We start from the raw sequence: 18,173 nt of genomic DNA, 5'->3' as shown, positions 1-18,173 counted from the left end.
AGCCGTGTGGCTGACAGGGTCTTGGTGCTCCAGTCGGCTGCCAGACCTATGCCTCTGAGGTGGAAGAGCCAAGTTCAGTACATTTGTCCACCAGAGACCTCCCAGGTCCACATAATATCAAACGGTGAAAATTCTCCCAGAGATCTCCATCTCAACACTAAGACCCAGCTCCACTCAACGACCAGCAAGCTACAGTGCTAGAACCCTTATGCTAAACAACTAGCAACACAGGAACACCACCACACCCATTAGCAGAGAGGCTGCTTAAAATCATAATAAGGTCACAGACACTCCAAAACATACCACCAGATGCGGTCCTGCCCACCAGAAAGACAAGATCCAGCCTCATCCACCAGAACACAGGCACTAGTCCCCTCTACCAGGAAGCCTACACAACCCACTGAACCAACCTTAGTGACTGGGGGCAGACACCAAAAACAATGGGAACCACAAACCTGCAGCATGCGAAAAGGAGACCACAAACACAGTAAGTTAAGCAAAATGAGAAGACAGAGAAACACACAGCAGATGAAGAAGCATGGCAAAAACCCACCAGACAAAACAAATGAAGAGGAAATAGGCAATCTACCTGAAAAAGAATTCAGAGTAATGAGAGTAAAGATGATCCAAAATCTGGAAATAGAAGGGAGAAAATACAAGAAACGTTTAACAAGGACTTAGAAGAACTAAAGAGCAAACAAACAATGATGAACAACACAATAAATGAAATTAAAAATTCTCTAGAAGGAATCAGTAGCAGAATAACTGAGGCAGAAGAACGGATAAGTGACCTGGAAGATAAAATAGGGGAAATAACTACTGCAGAGCAGAATAAAGAAAAAAGAAGGAAAAGAATTGAGGACAGTCTCAGAGACCTCTGGGACAACAATAAATGCACCAACATTCGAATTATAGGGCTCCCAGAAGAAGAAGAGAAAAAGAAAGGGACTGAGAAAATATTTGAAGAGATTATACTTGAAAACTTCCCTAATATTGGAAAAAATAGTCAATCAAGTCCAGGAAGCCCAGAGAGTCCCATACAGGATAAACCCAAGAAGAAACATGCCAAGACACACACTAATCAAGCTATCAAAAAGTAAATACAAAGAAAAAATATTAAAAGCAGCAAAGGAAAAACAACAAATAACATACAAGGGAATCTCCATAAGGTTAACAGCTGATCTTTCAGCAGAAACTCTGCAAGCCAGAAGGGAGAGGCAGGACATATTTAAAGTGATGAAAGGGAAGAACCTACAACCAAGATTACTCTACCCAGCAAGGATCTCATTCAGATTTGAAGGAGAAATCAAAACCTTTACAGACAAGCAAAAGTTAAGAGAATTCAGCACCACCAAACCAGCTTTACAACAAATGCTAAAGGAACTTCTCTATGCAGGAAACACAAGAGAAGGAAAAGACCTACAATAACCAACCCAAAACAATTTAGAAAATGGTAATATGAACATACATATCGATAACTACCATAAATGTAAATGGATTAAATGCTCCAGCCAAAAGACATAGACTGGCTGAATGGATACAAAAATAAGACCCGTATATATGCTGTTTAGAAGAGACCCACTTCAGACCTGGGACACATATGACTGAAAGTGAGGGGATGGAAAAAGGTACTCCATGCAATAAGGTATTCCATGGTACTGCATGCAATAAGGAAACACAAGCTTTAAATGATACATTAAACAAGATGGACTTAATTGACATTTATAGCAGATTCCATCCAAAAACAACAGAACACACTGTCTTCTCAAGTGCTCATGGAACATTCTCCAGGATAGATCATATCTTGGGTCACAAATCAAGCCTTGGTAAATTTAAGAAAATTGAAATTGTATCAAGTATCTTTTCCAACCACAATGCTATGAGACTAGATATCAAGTATAGGAAAAATTCTGTAAAAAATACAAACACATGGAGGCTAAACAATACACTACTAAATAACCAAGAGATCACTGAAGAAATCAAAGAGGAAATAAAAAAAAAATAGAAACAACTGACAGTGAAAACACGATGACCCAAAACCTATGGGATGCAGAAAAGCAGTTCTAAGAGGGAAGTTTATAGCAATACAATCCTACCTCAAGAAGCAAGATGCATTTCAAATAAACAACCTAATCTTACACCTAAAGAAATTAGAGACAGAAAAACAAAACAACCCCAAAGTTAGCAGAAGGAAAGAAGTCATAAAGATCAGATCAGAAATAAATGAAAAAGAAATGAAGAAAACGAGAGCAAAGATCAATAAAACTAAGCACTGGTTCTTTGAGAAGATAAGCAAAGTTGATAAACCATTAGCCAGACTCATCAAGAAAAAAAGGGAGAAGGCTCAAATCAATAGAATTAGAAATGAAAAAGGAGAAGTAACAACTGACACGCAGAAATACAAAGGATCATGAGAGATTACTACAAACAACTCTATGCCAATAAAATGGACAACCTGGAAGAAATGGACAAATTCTTTAAAAAGCACAACGTTCCAAGACTGAACCAGGAAGAAATAGAAAATATAAACAGACCAATCACAAGCACTGAAATTGAGACTGTGATTAAAAATCTTCTAACAAACAAAAGCCCAGGACCAGATGGCTTCACTGGCGAATTCTATCAAACATTTAGAGAAGAGCTAACACCTATTCTTCTCACACTCTTCCAAAATATAGCAGAGGGAGGAACACTCCCAAACTCATTCTATGAGGCCACAATCACCCTAATACTAAAACAAGACAAAGATGCTACGAAGATAGAATACTACAGGCCAGTATCACTGATGAACACAGATGCAAAAATTCTCAACAAAATACTAGCAAACAGAATCCAACAGCACATTAAAAGGATCATACACCATAACCAAGTGGGGTTTATCCCAGGGATGCAAGGATTCTTCAATATATGCAAACCAATCAATGTGATACACCATATTAACAAATTGAAGGATAAAAACCATAAGATAATATCAGTAGATGCAGAAAAAGTTTTCAACAAAGTTCAACACCCATTTATGATAAAAACCTTCTAGAAAGTAGGCATAGAGGGAACTTACCTCAACATAATAAAGGTCATATATGACAAACTCACAGCCAGCATCGTTCTCAATTGTGAAAAACTGAAACCATTTCCTCTAAGATCAGGAACAAGACAAGGTTGTCCACTCTCACCACTATTATTCAACATAGTTTTGGAAGTTTTAGCCACAGCAATCAGAGAAGAAAAAGAAATAAAAGGAATCCAAATTGGAAAAGAAGAAGTAAAACTGTCACTGTTTGCAGATGACATGATACTATACATAGAGAATCCTAAGGACGCTACCAGAAAACTACTAGAGCTAATCAATGAATTTTGTAAAGTAGCAGGATACAAAATTAATGCACAGAAATCTCTTGCATTCCTATATACTAATGATGAAAAATCTGAAAGAGAAATTAAGGAAACACTCCCATTTACCATTGCAACAAAAAGAATAAAATACCTAGGAATAAACCTACCGAGGAAGACACAAGACCTGTTTCCAGAAAACTATAAGACTCTGATGAAAGAAATTAATGATGATACAAACAGATGGAGAGATATACCATGTTCTTGGATTGGAAGAATCAACATTGTGAAAATGACTATACTACCCAAATCAATCTACAGATTCATTGCAATCCCTATCAAAGTACCACTGGCATTTTTCACAGAAGCAGAACAAAAAATGTCACAATTTGTATGGAAACACAAAAGACCCCGAATAGCCAAAGCAATCTTGAGAAAGAAAAATGGAGCTGGAGGAATCAGGCTCCCTAACTTCAGACTATACTACAAAGCGACATTAATCAAGACAGTATGTTACTGACACAGAAACAGAAATATAGATCAATGGAATAGGATAGAAAGCCCAGAGATAAACCCACGCACATATGGTCAACTTATCTTTGATAAACCAGGCAAGAATACACAATGGAGAAAAGACAGCCTCTTCAATAAGTGGTGCTGGGAAAACTGGACAGCTACACGTAAAAGAATGAAATTAGAACACTCCCTAACACCATACACAAAAATAAACTCAAAATGGATTAAAGACCTAAATGTAAGGCTAGACACTATAAAACCCTTAAAGGAAATCATAGACAGAACACTCCATGACATAAATCACAGCAAGATCCTTTTTGACCCACCTCCTAGAGAAATGGAAATAAAAACAAACAAAAAAAAACAAATGGGACCTAATGAAACTTAAAAGCTTTTGCACAGCAAAGGAAACCATAAACAAGACGAAAAGACAACCCTCAGAATGGGAGAAAATATTTGCAAATGAAGCAACTGACAAAGGATTAATCTCCAAAATATACAAGCAGCCCATGCAGCTCAATATCAAAAAAACAAACAACCGAATCCAAAAATGGTTAGAAGACCTAAATAGACATTTCCCCAAAGAAGATAAACAGATTGCCAACAAACACATGAAAGGATGCTCAACATCACTAATCATTAGAGAAATGCAAATCAAAACTACAATGAGGTATCACCTCACACCAGTCAGAATGGCCATCATCAAAATATCTAGAAACAGTAAATGCTGGAGAGGGTGTGGAGAAAAGGGAATCCTCTTGCACTGTTGGTGGGAATGTAAATTGATACAGCCACTATGGAGAACATTATGGAGGTTCCGTAAAAAACTAAAAATAGAACTACCCTATGACCCAGCAATCCCACTACTGGGGATTGCTGAAAAAACCGTAATTCAAAAAGACACATGCACCCCAATGTTAATTGCAGCACAATCTACAATAGCCAGGACATGGAAGCAACCTAAGTGTCCATCGACAGATGAATGGATAAAGAAGATGTGGCACATATATACAATGGAATATTACTCAGCCATAAAAAGAAACGAAACTGAGTTATTTGTGGTGTGGTGGATGGACCTAGAGTCTGCCATACAGAGTGAAGCAAATCAGAAAGATAAAAGCAAATACTGTATGCTAACACCTATATATGGAATCTTAAAAAAAAAAAAAAAAAAAAAAGGTTCTGAAGAACCTAGGGGCAGGACAGGAGTAAAGCCGCAGATGTAGAGAATGGACTTGAGGACACACAAGGGGAAACGGTAAGCTGGGACGAAGTGAGAGACTGATACGGACATATATACACTACCAAATGTAAAATAGATAGCTAGTGGGAAGCAGCCACATAGCACAGGGAGATCAGCTCAGTGCTTTGTGATATCCTAGAGGAGTGGGATAGGGAAGGTGGGAGGGAGATGCAAGAGGGAGGAGATATGGGGATATATGTATATGTATAGCTGTTTCACTTTGTTATAAAGCAGAAACTAACACACCTTTGTAAAGCAATTATACTCCAATAAAGATGTTAAAAAAATTTAAAAAAATTAAAAATCATGCAATAAGTCAATTTCTTTCTTTCTTTTTTTTTTTTTGGTAACAGCTTTAATGAGATATAATACACAGACACAATTACACCCTTTAAAATGTACGATTCAATGGTTTTTTAGTATATTCACAGAGTTATGCAGCCATCACCACAATAATGAATTTTAGGACATTTTCATCAACCACGAAAGGAACGGTGTACCTTTAGATACTGCGTCTCAATCCTCCTCAGCTGTAGGCAACAACTAATCTACTTTCTTTTTCTATAGATTTACCTATACTGGACGTTTCCCAGTATTTCTGGGATTGGACGTATTTCTGAATTGGACTAAATTGCTTTTTGTAATATCCTATCCAACTGTGATATTTTAATGCTCCCTGAAGTGTCTTATCAAGCTGCAAGGCAGAACCAAACTTGCTTTGGAAAGAAGACTGAGTTTCTGAGTGTGAAAATAGAAACATATAAATAAATATTTTAATAATGTGCCTACCTAAGCAGTTTTTTCTTCATAAACCTAATTAACCCAATATAGCAATTGTTATAGCCTGTTTGTGTTTGTAAAGAAAAAAGTAATATAAGCAGTTTTGTAGTCTTCAAGAACATTAAGGTTTCTTCTAGGACAAAGAACTATGCAGGGCTTCAGTATGAAATATATTTAGTTCCAGGTATAAAAATTTAATGGACTAAAGTTGCTTCATGTGTCATAGACATTGCCAATGAAAGGATCCATTAATCAGTGTAAAAATAACTGCTCACACCTACATGCCTCTTTTTGAAATAATTCTGAATTTATCTCCACAAAAGATATCAATGATTAAAAACTTCAGTGTGGTGGAAATACTTGACTTTGCTTGAAATTTTGAAAAAAAGAAAGAAAAAAGAGAAGGAACACACTCTTAGATTGAGTACATGTACTCTTACTAGGGTAATATCTCCAAATTTGCTTTTGCCCTATTTTTTTCTCATCACCTCTGCTGACCCTTTTCCAGTTTCCCATAATCACTTTCTTCCTGTGGGCTGCTTCCAATTGGCCTTTGAGTGTGCTTGTCTTCTCTTTCAATAATATAGATATGATTTAACAGGGAGGAGCTAATCAGAATCTCTGGGAGTTTGGGAGAACGCAAATACATGCTGTTTGAAAAAGCAAATTGAATATTATAATTCCTTTAATTTGCTTTCACTTATATTTTATTTTTTAATTAAAAAAATTTTAACAGACTGTGAATTTTTATGTTTATCCAAAGAGTCAAGACCTTAAAAAAGACTCAAAAACACTATCGTAGAAATCTTTCCATGATCCTACCACTTATCAAGACACTGCCCAATCTTGCCTTTTGAAGGAGCAATCAATATTCATTGCCTCCTTTTTCCTAATGCCATTTATTTTCAATCCATTTTCATATTTTCTACTCCCACAAATTCACTAAAATATCCCTTACAGAGATATCTGACAATTTCCTAATTTCCAATTCTAATGACCAAAATAGGACACTATTTTGTTCAATGTCAACATAATTCTTCCTCCTTTGAAGTATTTTTCTTTTTCCCAGTCACCACAGAATTATAACTTTATTTATGCAACACATATATTGATGAATATATACCAGGAATTGTTCTAAGTGCTCAAATAAGATAATAAGCAATTTAGATCCAGTCCCTGCCTTGGTATCGCTCATAATTCCTATCAGAGGTTACAAACAGGCCTCAACGGGAAATGATGTACATGGTTTGTACTGTGTATGTGTACATGTATTTAAAACTAAAATTTGTGAATTAATGGCCAACAAACAAGTATCAGGAAACTTGATATAATTTCTGATTCTCTGAAATTTGGGACAATACTGGGCTTACATTCCTATATGGCAACGATGAACTGGACCTGAATATTGACTGCTCCTTTCACATAGGGCATAAATTCTCTAACTTGCCATAGTGTCCACCACTTTTTGTATCTCAGAAACATTGAGTCTATTAGTTCCCATTTAACTTTGCTGTATTATCTAACACCTTCATTTATTTATGTTAACTGCCTCATTCCTGAAAGCATGTGAGATTGTGACCCCCTAATCTAGAGGAAGATGAAGAGAAGTAACGAGGAAATGAAATATAGCATTATTCACAGTGTGATAAGGTGCTAAGAGAGTACATGGTATGTAATCCAGACCTGGGGGGTGGGGTCAGGGAATCCTCTTCAAGAAATAGTGCTGTCCAAAATAAGAACTGAAGGATACGTTAACAACTTTAGTTATCATCCCACTATATTTTCATTGAGAACATGTTCATTTAGAAGGAGATTATGAAGCATTTGGTTACTAAGAAGAAATGTGAGTATAAAAAAAAAAAAATCCATCTTAAAGATTGCTTTAATTTGTGGGTATAAATGTTCCCTAGTTCCTTAAAGTATGGATCAAGTCAGTGTTTAAAAGTAGCAACTTAACTGGAAGTTAAGTATGCAAAAAGTGCTTTGGGTCCTGGATTTAGGACAGTTTAAAAAAATCTCTCAACTTTGCAATCAAACACATATGCTATGGAAAAAAATATATATCAGGACAAAAGATACAGTGGTTTCCAGTCTATGAATCACCAGGACTAGAAAACAGAGTTTTCTGATAGGCATGGTTGTGTAGCAATAAGAACCTAGGTCTAGTGACCCAGACAGAAATAGGCTTGAATTAAATTTTTCCCTCCTTCCTTGTCCTTCCCCTTTGTAATAAATATATAAAATAATTCTTCTGAATGACTGGAATGAGATCTTGCTAGAAATCTACAGGATGGAAGAAGAGACCATTCAATATCTGCTCTTATCCTGTGAAATGCTAAAAAGAATTTGACTAATCAAAATCCTACTTTTTATTCACAAAGAAATTTCATCAAGTGGTTTGTCTGTATATGTGAGGTTAAATTAGATGGTCTAATAAACTTTTGTTCATTAACATTCTTATTTAAAATCTTTGAAACTTTAAAAAAAAAAAATCTTTGAAACTATATAAATCTCAATTTTTCCCCCAAAGTCTTGTGTTTCATTTTAGGAGTACAATTTAGATACCATCTAAAGAAGTATGCCCCAAAGTGGAATGCAAATATGACAGAAGTCTTGTAAGGAAATATTCGTTAAAGTGCAAGAAGAAAATACTAGAAATTATGCTTATGTTTATTTATATATAAAGATAATAAAATTTTACTAATATTTAACATGAAAATTTACACTGGTGGTCTCAGTTCATATATCAGTTTGTCATGTGTTACATACAGTACCAAAAGTATAAGAAATAAATACTTGGAATTCCAAATAGAGAGAAGTTGAGAGTTGCCTGCATTTAATATATGAGTTTTAGCATTTAGTATATGAGGATGCATTATAGCTATGTGAGCCAAATTCAGTGGATTTATAGATTTTAATATCTTATTTTAACTGAATTGATCCTTAAAAAAATGGCATATTATCTTCAAAAAATTCCTGTGATGAAACTGTAGATCAAATACATATTATTAATGTAAGAAGAAGAAAAGGAAAATGGCAGAGCTGCATTTTTCATTCTACTTACCTGAGCTTTGTATAAGCTAAATTTCCAGGTAAAATTAATGGCAGTCTAATTATCTTTGAATATAAATTTGTCAACATATTTTGATATTATCAAAAATGATATTTGAAGTATGAATTTACATCCACAAATTTTAACACTGTCTGCCAAAGAGTTTACTTTGCCTTGAGCTATTTACTGGTGATTTTTATTCATGATCATAATTTATGAACAATTATATGCATTTTGAGGCACTAATTTTATATGGCATATGATAAAATATGTTTGGAGTCCATTGATTTAAGTATAGACTTCATTTCTTTGATATCTAGTATTAGGTATTCTCACCTCTTCAGAATGCAATAATCCAGAGGACATGGTCCTTTTCTTTTTATTTTTCTGTGTAAAATGGCCGACACATTAGGTGTCAATTAAATGTTTGTTGAAATAGAAGTTCAACAATAATAATTAGCTTTTATTAAGTATTTACTATGTGCTAATATTTTGCTGCATTTCATACTGCATATGGTTTGTCTTTTTTAAAACTGTAAACCACCCAATGAAATAGGTAATTCTATTTGCTCCATTTCAGAGAGACAGTGGGAGAGAGTAACTTGCCTAAAGATGAACACTATTAAGTCTCAGAACTGAGATATGAACATGAATAGTGTAGCTTTTAAGCTAACAGTATTTATTAAGGTACATTATTATATCAATAAATATCAAGTATTATTTGTACTAATGTTTGGGTACTCATTAATTTCTCAAGAGTATTTAACAAGGATCTTTTACAGGTCCTATACACTGAGGAATCAGAAAGAAAAAGACTCACTATCAAATTTGAATTTTACAGTCCAACATGTGAAATATAGAAATAAACAAATAATTACAAGTGCTGTAATAAAAAAGAATGTGAATGTGTAACTGAAACCCAAAAGATAGTACAGTAAAATCTGAGAGTTCAAGAAAGCTCAAGAAGGCTCAATTTACCTTGGTTTTAAATAAATAATACTTTCCTATCAGGAAAATAAATTAAAAGGTATATAAGCAGAAGAAATAACAAGAATAAGAACACTGAAGTATGAAAGTGCTTAATCTAAAGAATGGAGTAATCTAGAATAGTGCTTTTCAGACTTTAGCCCGCAAACCTGCTTTCTGGGATTTAAAAAAAAAAGCACATTCTGGCTGAATAGGGAGTGAGAGTCTTCATTCCTAAAAATCTCTCATTTGAGGCAGATGCAGCTGATTCTCTGGCCACAATTTGAGTTGCAAGACTTGAACTGTGATCCTCAACATGGAGCCTTAGACTGCTTACATCAAAACTGCCTTGACTCTTTGCTAAAATATTTATATTCTCAGCCTATCCTAGATGTATCAAATTAGACTGGTGTGAGATGGAGAGGGAAATATTCATTTTAAACCCGTAGTTACCATATGATTCTCATGCACATTAAATTTGAAAACCATTAGGTTTGGAAGTTCAGAGACTGCACAAAACGGGTCTGGAAATTAAATTCAGCAAAACTGTGAACTAAGGGATCTTGAATATGTAATTTAGGAGTTTGAATTTTATTAGACACGCAATGAGTGACCATAGAAAATTTTAAATGAACATTGACATTGTAGATTTGTGTCTTATGCAGATCACTTTAGAAGCAATCTAAAAATATATGGGATCATGACAGGATAACTTGTATGGATTTTCCCCACTGACAAGTATAGTCTATAAAGTGGAACAAAATATATGACACAACTGTTCTCAGGCAATGAAGAACATGAAGAAAGAACTGTGATCTTGGGAGAAGGGAAAGATACAAAGTAAGCCCCCACAATATTCCATGATTGCCCTAGCCTTCTGCCTGAGAAAACAAACTCAACACCTTTAAGGGAAGATGACATAATGAAGATTTCCTGTAACAAATAATACATAATGTCTAACATGTAATAAAAATTGATAAGTAAAGAAACCAGAAAATGTAACACGTAGTCAAAAGGAAAAGCATTCAATAAAACAAACACTAAGGTAAACCAGATGTTAGAAACAACAGATAAGGCACTTAAAGCAGTCACTAATGATAGGTTCAAGAATTTAAATGAAAATATGGAAAAATAAATGAACAGATGAGTAATCAGAGCAGAGAATTTGAAATTATATTTTAACACTAAGTGGAAATTCTGGAACTGAAGAATACATCTGAAAGGAATAACTCTTAGTAGATTAGAATCCGATGGGAGATGGCAGAGAAATGGTGTTGAAACTGAATTCAAATAAACAGAAATAATCAAATTTTGAAAACAGAAAGGGGATAGAAAAAAATGAACAGAGACTTGGTAATCTTTGGAAGATTATCAAACAATCTAACATACATATTTGAAAAAATAAGGGTCAAAATTTCTGAATGTGATGGAAACAAATTTACAGATTTAAGAAACTCAATGTTCAAAAAGCATTGTACACAGGAAATCATACATAAGATTATTATAACCAATCTGCTGAAAACCAAAGATATTTTCTCTTCTCTTACTTTCTTTAAAAGATATTAATGCTTAACAGAAAAATTCTAACAACGTATTGGAGATTATACATGTATAGATGTAAGGTATACGGTAACAATAGTATAAAGAATAAAGATTGAGTGGAACTATACCATTGGAAGGGTCTTACATTTAAAGTGAAGTAGGCCAATATTAACAGAAAGTACCTGTGATATGTTAAGGATCCATAGTGTAATCACTAGAGTCATCAGTTAAAAAATAATGCATAGTACTTTTTTTCTCTGTAAATGACATTGTTAAGAAAATGAAAAGGAGAGCCATAGAATGGGAGAAATTTTTTCCAAAATATATATCCAACAAAGAATCTGTATCCAGAATATATAAAAGTCTGTTACAATTCAAGAAAACAATAAACCAAATTTAAAAATGGGAAAAAGGGTTCAACAGATACTATACCAAAAAAAATTTGGTGACAAGCAAATGAAAATCTATTCAATTTCATTAGTCACTGGGGAAATTCAAAATATTCATAATGAGATACGAATACACATCTAATAGAATGGTTAAGATAAAATATACTGACCATACGAAGTGTTGGCAAAGATGTGGAACAACTACAATTCTAATACATTACTGATGGGATGGAAAATGATGTAGCTAGTTTGGTAAGGAGTTTGGCATTTTCTTATTAAAATTAAAAATGCACTTATGATATGACCCAGCAATTTCACTCCTAGATATTGCCCAAGAGATATAAAAACATAGTTCAAAGATTTGTACAAGAACGTTAATAGCAAATTTATTTATAATAGTCAAAATCTAAAAACAACCATCAACAAATCCTTCAACAGATGGATAGTTAAATAAACTGTGGTATATCCTTATAAGGGAATACAACTTTCCAATAAAAGAAATGAATTACTAAACACACAACAACAGCATTATGATAAGTGGGAGAAACCATATATAAAAGAAAACAAACTGAATAGATTGCATTCATATACAATTCTAGAAAGGGGAAAACTATAGGGATAGAAAAGACATCAGTGGTTTCCAGAGGTCAGGTGACATGGAGGAGGGAATCGACTGCGTAAAGGTATGAGGGAACCTTTGTGTATGATAGAAAAGTGTTATATCATGATAGCAATGATGGTACATGAATATATACATTTTCAAAAGTCATCAGCTTGTACACTTAAAATTGTGAATTTTATTGTGTATAAATTATACCTCAATAAATCTGACCCTTAAAAAAACCCAACCAAACAAACAAAAACAAAGCAAAACAACAACAACAACAAGAGTATGAGACCTAACTATCTACATGGAATTTAAAAGCTAAACTTCTGCTCTGTTTTTACTAATGAAAGCAGAGATGCCCTCATTTGTGAAAAATACTCAGGTCTGAGGCAGGCCCAGCATTCGGGGATGTGTAATTGAATGTGGCCAATAAAACGATTTGAAAATCACATTATTCATTTTGTGAGTATTAAGAATAAAATAAAGTTCAATTGCAATATTTCTAAAAATCCAAAGAACTGTATAAAAATAATTGTTCTGTATGCATCAAAAATACTAAGATCAAGAAAGGCAAGGAAAGGCAGAGAAACTCCTTCAGTTTAAAGGAGACTACAGAGACAAGAAAACTAAAAATATATGATTCTGGATTGAATGCTAAACAACAAAAAAATAAACAGCTATAAATGACAGTATTGGGATAACTGACCACATTTGCATTTTGAGTATAGATTAGATAAGGAGCATAGTATCAATGTCACATTTTCTGATTTTGATAATTTGTACTGTGATTATGTAAGTGAATTTCCTTTTTCTTAGGAAATAAAGATAGAAGTATTTAGTAGCTATAGGGAATGTTGTCTTTAATTTCCTTTCAAATGATTCTGAATAAAAATAGAGTGATGATGGAGATGGGACAAAATATAAACAATTAATAAATCTGGATAAAGTGTATATAGGAGTTTCTTGTAATAGTCTGGAAATTATTTTGTTTAAAATAATACTAAAATAAGAATTAAAAAATATGGGGAAGAGAATCACAGCCCAAAATGAATCAGATGCCTACTGCAGTAGTCCAGGGAAGGTATAATTAGAACTAGATTTAATACAATAGTAGTATGAAAAAAAAAATACAATAGTAGCATGAATGGCTACTTTATATTGTTTCTGTGTTTAAAGTGGAATGGTAAATTTAATTTGTTTTTATCTTTGTTAAGAAATAAGTAATCATGCATTCTGTTATGGCCTCTTAAGAATCTTTGTCTACCTTGTGTCCTAAGATTCTAAATTTGTTTAAATTTGTTATAAAAAAGTTATAGTCCATATATACTTCTGTAAAATATAAGAAAACAGAATAACTAGAGCAAAGAGAACTCTAAAAATGGAAATTTAGGTTTGATAAACAGAGGTGGAAAAACTGTATTTTCTTAAGATTGTAGCCCTAGATCATTCAGAACCCATTTGTGTGGCTGTGTCATGCTAAGTCTTGGGAAAATGAACTAATACAGAAAGAGTCTCCCTGACAGTCAAATTCAGAATTCATGGTTTCACAATACTGCCTTGACCATCCACCACCAGCTTCCTATTCCTTGAAGCTCTTCTACTTTCACCTCTTGCCATTCAGCAGAAAAGCCGGCGTCAGACTCTATTTCCTACACCCTGAACTCAGTCTCCATTCAAGTTTTGTAGGATGATTAGTAGGTATTAAAGACAGTTTAGCACTTACTGACACTTTTTCCCAGAAGGAATCAGACAAATTGACTAGGCATTGACGGGGCCTGAAAAATGATGAGTATTAGAGCATTTGCATGACGAATCACAGGAATATGTGAATGCGAATCATGGGAAAATATGGCTCTCTTCCCCCACAGTGATAAACTCTCTAAAGGTTGGGGGAGGGTTGCAGAGCAAAGTGAAAGTGACCCAGATACGAGCAAATGGCTGTCCTCAGCCCCCGCCTCTGCCACCACCACACCTGCACATACAAAACTGAAATAAAATCCTGTCACAGACTCACATGACATTGAGAAAGAACAAAATATTTTGCAATATAACAGTAAGACTCAACTGTACTTGATTCTAATCATTATCCTAACATTTACTGGATAACCAACTTTAATCTTTAATTTTCTTTTCAGCAAAATAAGGACTAATATGAAACTCACCAAGTTATTTTAATGATAGAAGAAATAATGTATATAAAACCTAGTGTGATATTTAGCTTGTAATAAGTACAGAGTAAGTTGAAACTTACTACAATCAGAAAATGAACATTTATATTTAATTTATATGTTACATAAATTCATATTTATGACAATCTCGAGGATCTGCCCCAACACTGAGTATCCCAGCCTTTCCAATCCACTTTTATATTTACTTTATGATCAGGTACTGAGATTATGTTGGAACCAAGGATTAATGTAAGGAAGAAAACAACTGAAGCAAAAGTAGGAGAAATAAAAGAAAGAAACTAAAGAGAATCCTAGAGGTATATTTTTATTAAGGAAAACATGCAGAAAAATGCAGCTTCAGTGTGCTTCTTTCATCCTCAAATGCAACCTCATCTTCTGCTCAGAGGCAGCTTGGTCTCCTTGTAAGGAGCTCTGGCAAGAGAACCAGATTGCCAGGTCTTAAATTCTGGCTAACCACTAGCTAACCATGTAACCCTGGAGATAATAATAGTATTCATTCTCAGGGTTCTTGTGAAAATTAAATGAGATAAACATGGAAAGCAATAAAAAAGAATGTGTTTTGATGATATCTGCTCAACAAAGAGTTAACTAGAAGTTTATCCAGTAATGTAATTCTGTGGTCACTCTGCATATTTTCCATGATCATTAATTTGCAAAAAAAAAAAAGCCTACAGATACACATCATCCTTGGTTCTAATACAAAACTTTTGTACCTTATAAACTGCCAAATGCAAGGCTGTAAATCCATTTCTTGTCAGTCGAGATGGGCGGAGACCTTTTAACATAAGGGTTCTAATATGTGATTTGTTGCCTTAGAGAAAAAATGAAAAAAGTTAAATTGTGGGGATAGACTAAGTGACTTAAAAACCTCTCTTTAACTTAATGATAAATATCACGCTGATGTATGAAAATGTCAGACTGCTGTTCTGGAGGCCATTTTTAAAGTTTTCTGTTAATTGACAGCCTTACTTAGTAGTGAACATTTCTACTACATTTATAAAACTTTGTATCAGTGCTGTATATTTTAATGCATTTGGGTTACATTTTTTATTTGGTGCTCTCCTCATCATGTTTTAAAACATAAAAACATGAAAAAATTCACCCTAGTAAACTATTTGTGAAAAAGCTTAGATAGAAATCTAGCTGTGCAGGATTCGTCAGAACATCATTAGCAATGGAGATTATTTAGATCAGAGAAATCTGGAGAAAATGACTAAGGTTGGGAAGGTGTGTTTAAATTTGGGAAGAAGATCTGTTAAGTAGGGTCTGTTTGGGAGGAGTGGTTAAGGGATATGTTTAGTGTCAATACTATACATTAGTGTTCTTTTAAAAACTGAGTTCAAAGGATACTAGTTTGGATTAACAAAAAACTATTCATTCACTAATTCAGTAAATTTACTGAGTACCTACTATAAACCAGGCACCATCCTAGGTGCTTGGGGTATATTAATGAACCAAACATAACAAGATATGAGCGAAATTAAACTCTTAGTCTTCACTTTGATCAATCTTCACTTTGGGATTTTATCTTTGGCATTTATTACCTTCCACATATCTCACTACAGACTGTGAAGCAATTGCTTGATGATATTTTGGGAAATGCTTTAAGTGCTTCTGAATTTAACCTAATCCGTGACTGGCTGCCCGATACTGAAACATACTTTTTTTTTTTCCCCCAAGCAAACTTGATTCAAGGTAGGAGCACAATAAAACTTAAATTCAGAGCTAAATCAATTGTAATATCTGCCTGGTAGTTAGTTACTTCTTCAGCTAAAGGTTATCAGGGTTCTAGGGGCAAAGCAAAAGAGAAAATTGGGTATGAATAGAATTCTCTTGCTGACTATTAAGCAGTTCAAATCACTGACCATATATACATATAGCCAGCTTATAAAGTATTCAGTTCCAAGCACTCACCTCCACAAATGCAACATAAATGAAGTAGAGACAGACCGTTTTCTGTGCGGTAATTTAAATTGACTTTACTGAAGGCATCATCAGAACTGAAAAAAAAATTTTACAGATGATTACAAATTTCAGCTTTTAGTTTATCATTTTTCATTTGAAAAATTATAATAGGGAATCCTGTTATTACAAATTCAGAAATATATCTTTTCTAGGATTCTTTTGTACCTAGAGAAAAGAATTTTGAGTATACCTCTAGATGAATAATAACTAAAATTGTGAGAAAATAATATTAAAAGTTTGAGACACCAAGTTTAAATTAAAGACTATCATACAAGTTCTATGTTCTACATATAATTTGAACTTTTCAGGGCACCTTAATGAATTAAAATTTGTGTATAAGTAGAAAACACAGGTATTTGAAAATAAACCCATTTCTCTCACAATCAAAACCTTATATAATATTTACGGAGAAGTTCAAGAAATTCTCTCCAAAAAGAAAAAAAAACCAAAAAGGTAGCATTTGATAAGAGACTGGAGAAAGGAATACAGTCCCAATGTATTACAAATTCTGCCTGAAGCAAAGTTTCCTTGTACTCTGGCTGGGTCAGATTTCACAGATAAAGAAGGTCTAAACTCTGATAAGGTACTATGATACAGTCCCAGGTGAGAAGAGAAGTAGTGTTAGTGATTCAATTAATGAAATCCTTGCCTTTGAACAAAGACCATTGCCCCAGGAGGGCCCTAGAGAGCCCTAGGTAGCCTTTGAAAAAAATGTAAAGCTAAAATTCTCGACCTCTTGAGGTCACTGGTACTCCCAGGACATTTTTCAGTAGAAATGAGATCATATCTTTGGCCTCCCAGGTTAATTTCAAGCTGCCTCCTGCCTATTTAAATCTCCAGCAGCTTTAGTGAGATAGCAAAGTCTTTGGTGAATGAGCCTTCCATATCATTTGTAAAGTACTTACACTTGAAAGGTACTATAAATTCAGAACATTATCATCAAGGCACCTAGTTAAGAACTTCAAAAGCTACTGAAATTTTAAAACAGAAAAAGAAAAGGTGCTATTCTCCAGGGTGCTGCTAAAAAGAGAAGCCTCTAATTCCAGGGATTTTGAAGGATTTCAGTGAAATGCTTTAATTAGAAATGGCAAGTCCAGTGGTTTGTTTTCACAGACATGGGAATATTGCAGAACTTTCTCACCCTCTTCACTTTCTTGCTTTCCATGTTCAACTTCCCAGTAGCAAAGTCCACAGACATGGTTACTCACATTGAGAAATATACTTCAACTTGCTTTGGAATGCCACACGTTGAAGTACAATGAACACCAAATCATTTTTACAAATGTTGCTAATATAATATAGCAAGGAGCCCAGGATTTCAGGAAAAATAGTTAAGAGTTTAACTCACTTCTATCTGCACCTTCCTCAGCTCAATGAACAATGCAAACAAACAAAAAAATCTGATGAAAATACCACTATTTAAAATGTCTACCAAAGGAGCCTAATTGTAAATGGTATAGCTATTTCATGGTATGAACAGAAACTTTACGAAATAATATGGTTCTTGGAAATATGTGGCCTTTGCCTGAGCCAGACATCTAAATTCTCAAAGCCAGGTGTATTATAGATGTCTTGGAGAAATTCAACTGATAGG

The 18,173-nt window shown here is 34.0% G+C and overlaps 1 protein-coding gene across 1 annotated transcript in view; it reads right to left on the bottom strand.

Annotated features, from left to right (window-relative positions):
- TNNI3K (TNNI3 interacting kinase) overlaps positions 1-18,173 on the bottom strand; it is a 299,704-nt gene that overhangs the window by 272,060 nt on the left and 9,471 nt on the right. Inside the window, exons 3-4 of the mRNA XM_068540108.1 lie at positions 16,529-16,614; positions 15,328-15,425 (exon numbers count right to left, since the gene is read on the bottom strand). Coding sequence (XP_068396209.1) covers positions 15,328-15,425; positions 16,529-16,614 — 184 coding nt within the window. The remainder of the gene's footprint in view (positions 1-15,327; positions 15,426-16,528; positions 16,615-18,173) is intronic.

This window comes from Eschrichtius robustus, chromosome 3 (assembly GCF_028021215.1).
Source record: "Eschrichtius robustus isolate mEscRob2 chromosome 3, mEscRob2.pri, whole genome shotgun sequence".
In the NCBI taxonomy this organism is placed as follows: domain Eukaryota; kingdom Metazoa; phylum Chordata; class Mammalia; order Artiodactyla; family Eschrichtiidae; genus Eschrichtius; species Eschrichtius robustus.
This window is presented reverse-complemented; position numbering and strand designations above follow the sequence as displayed.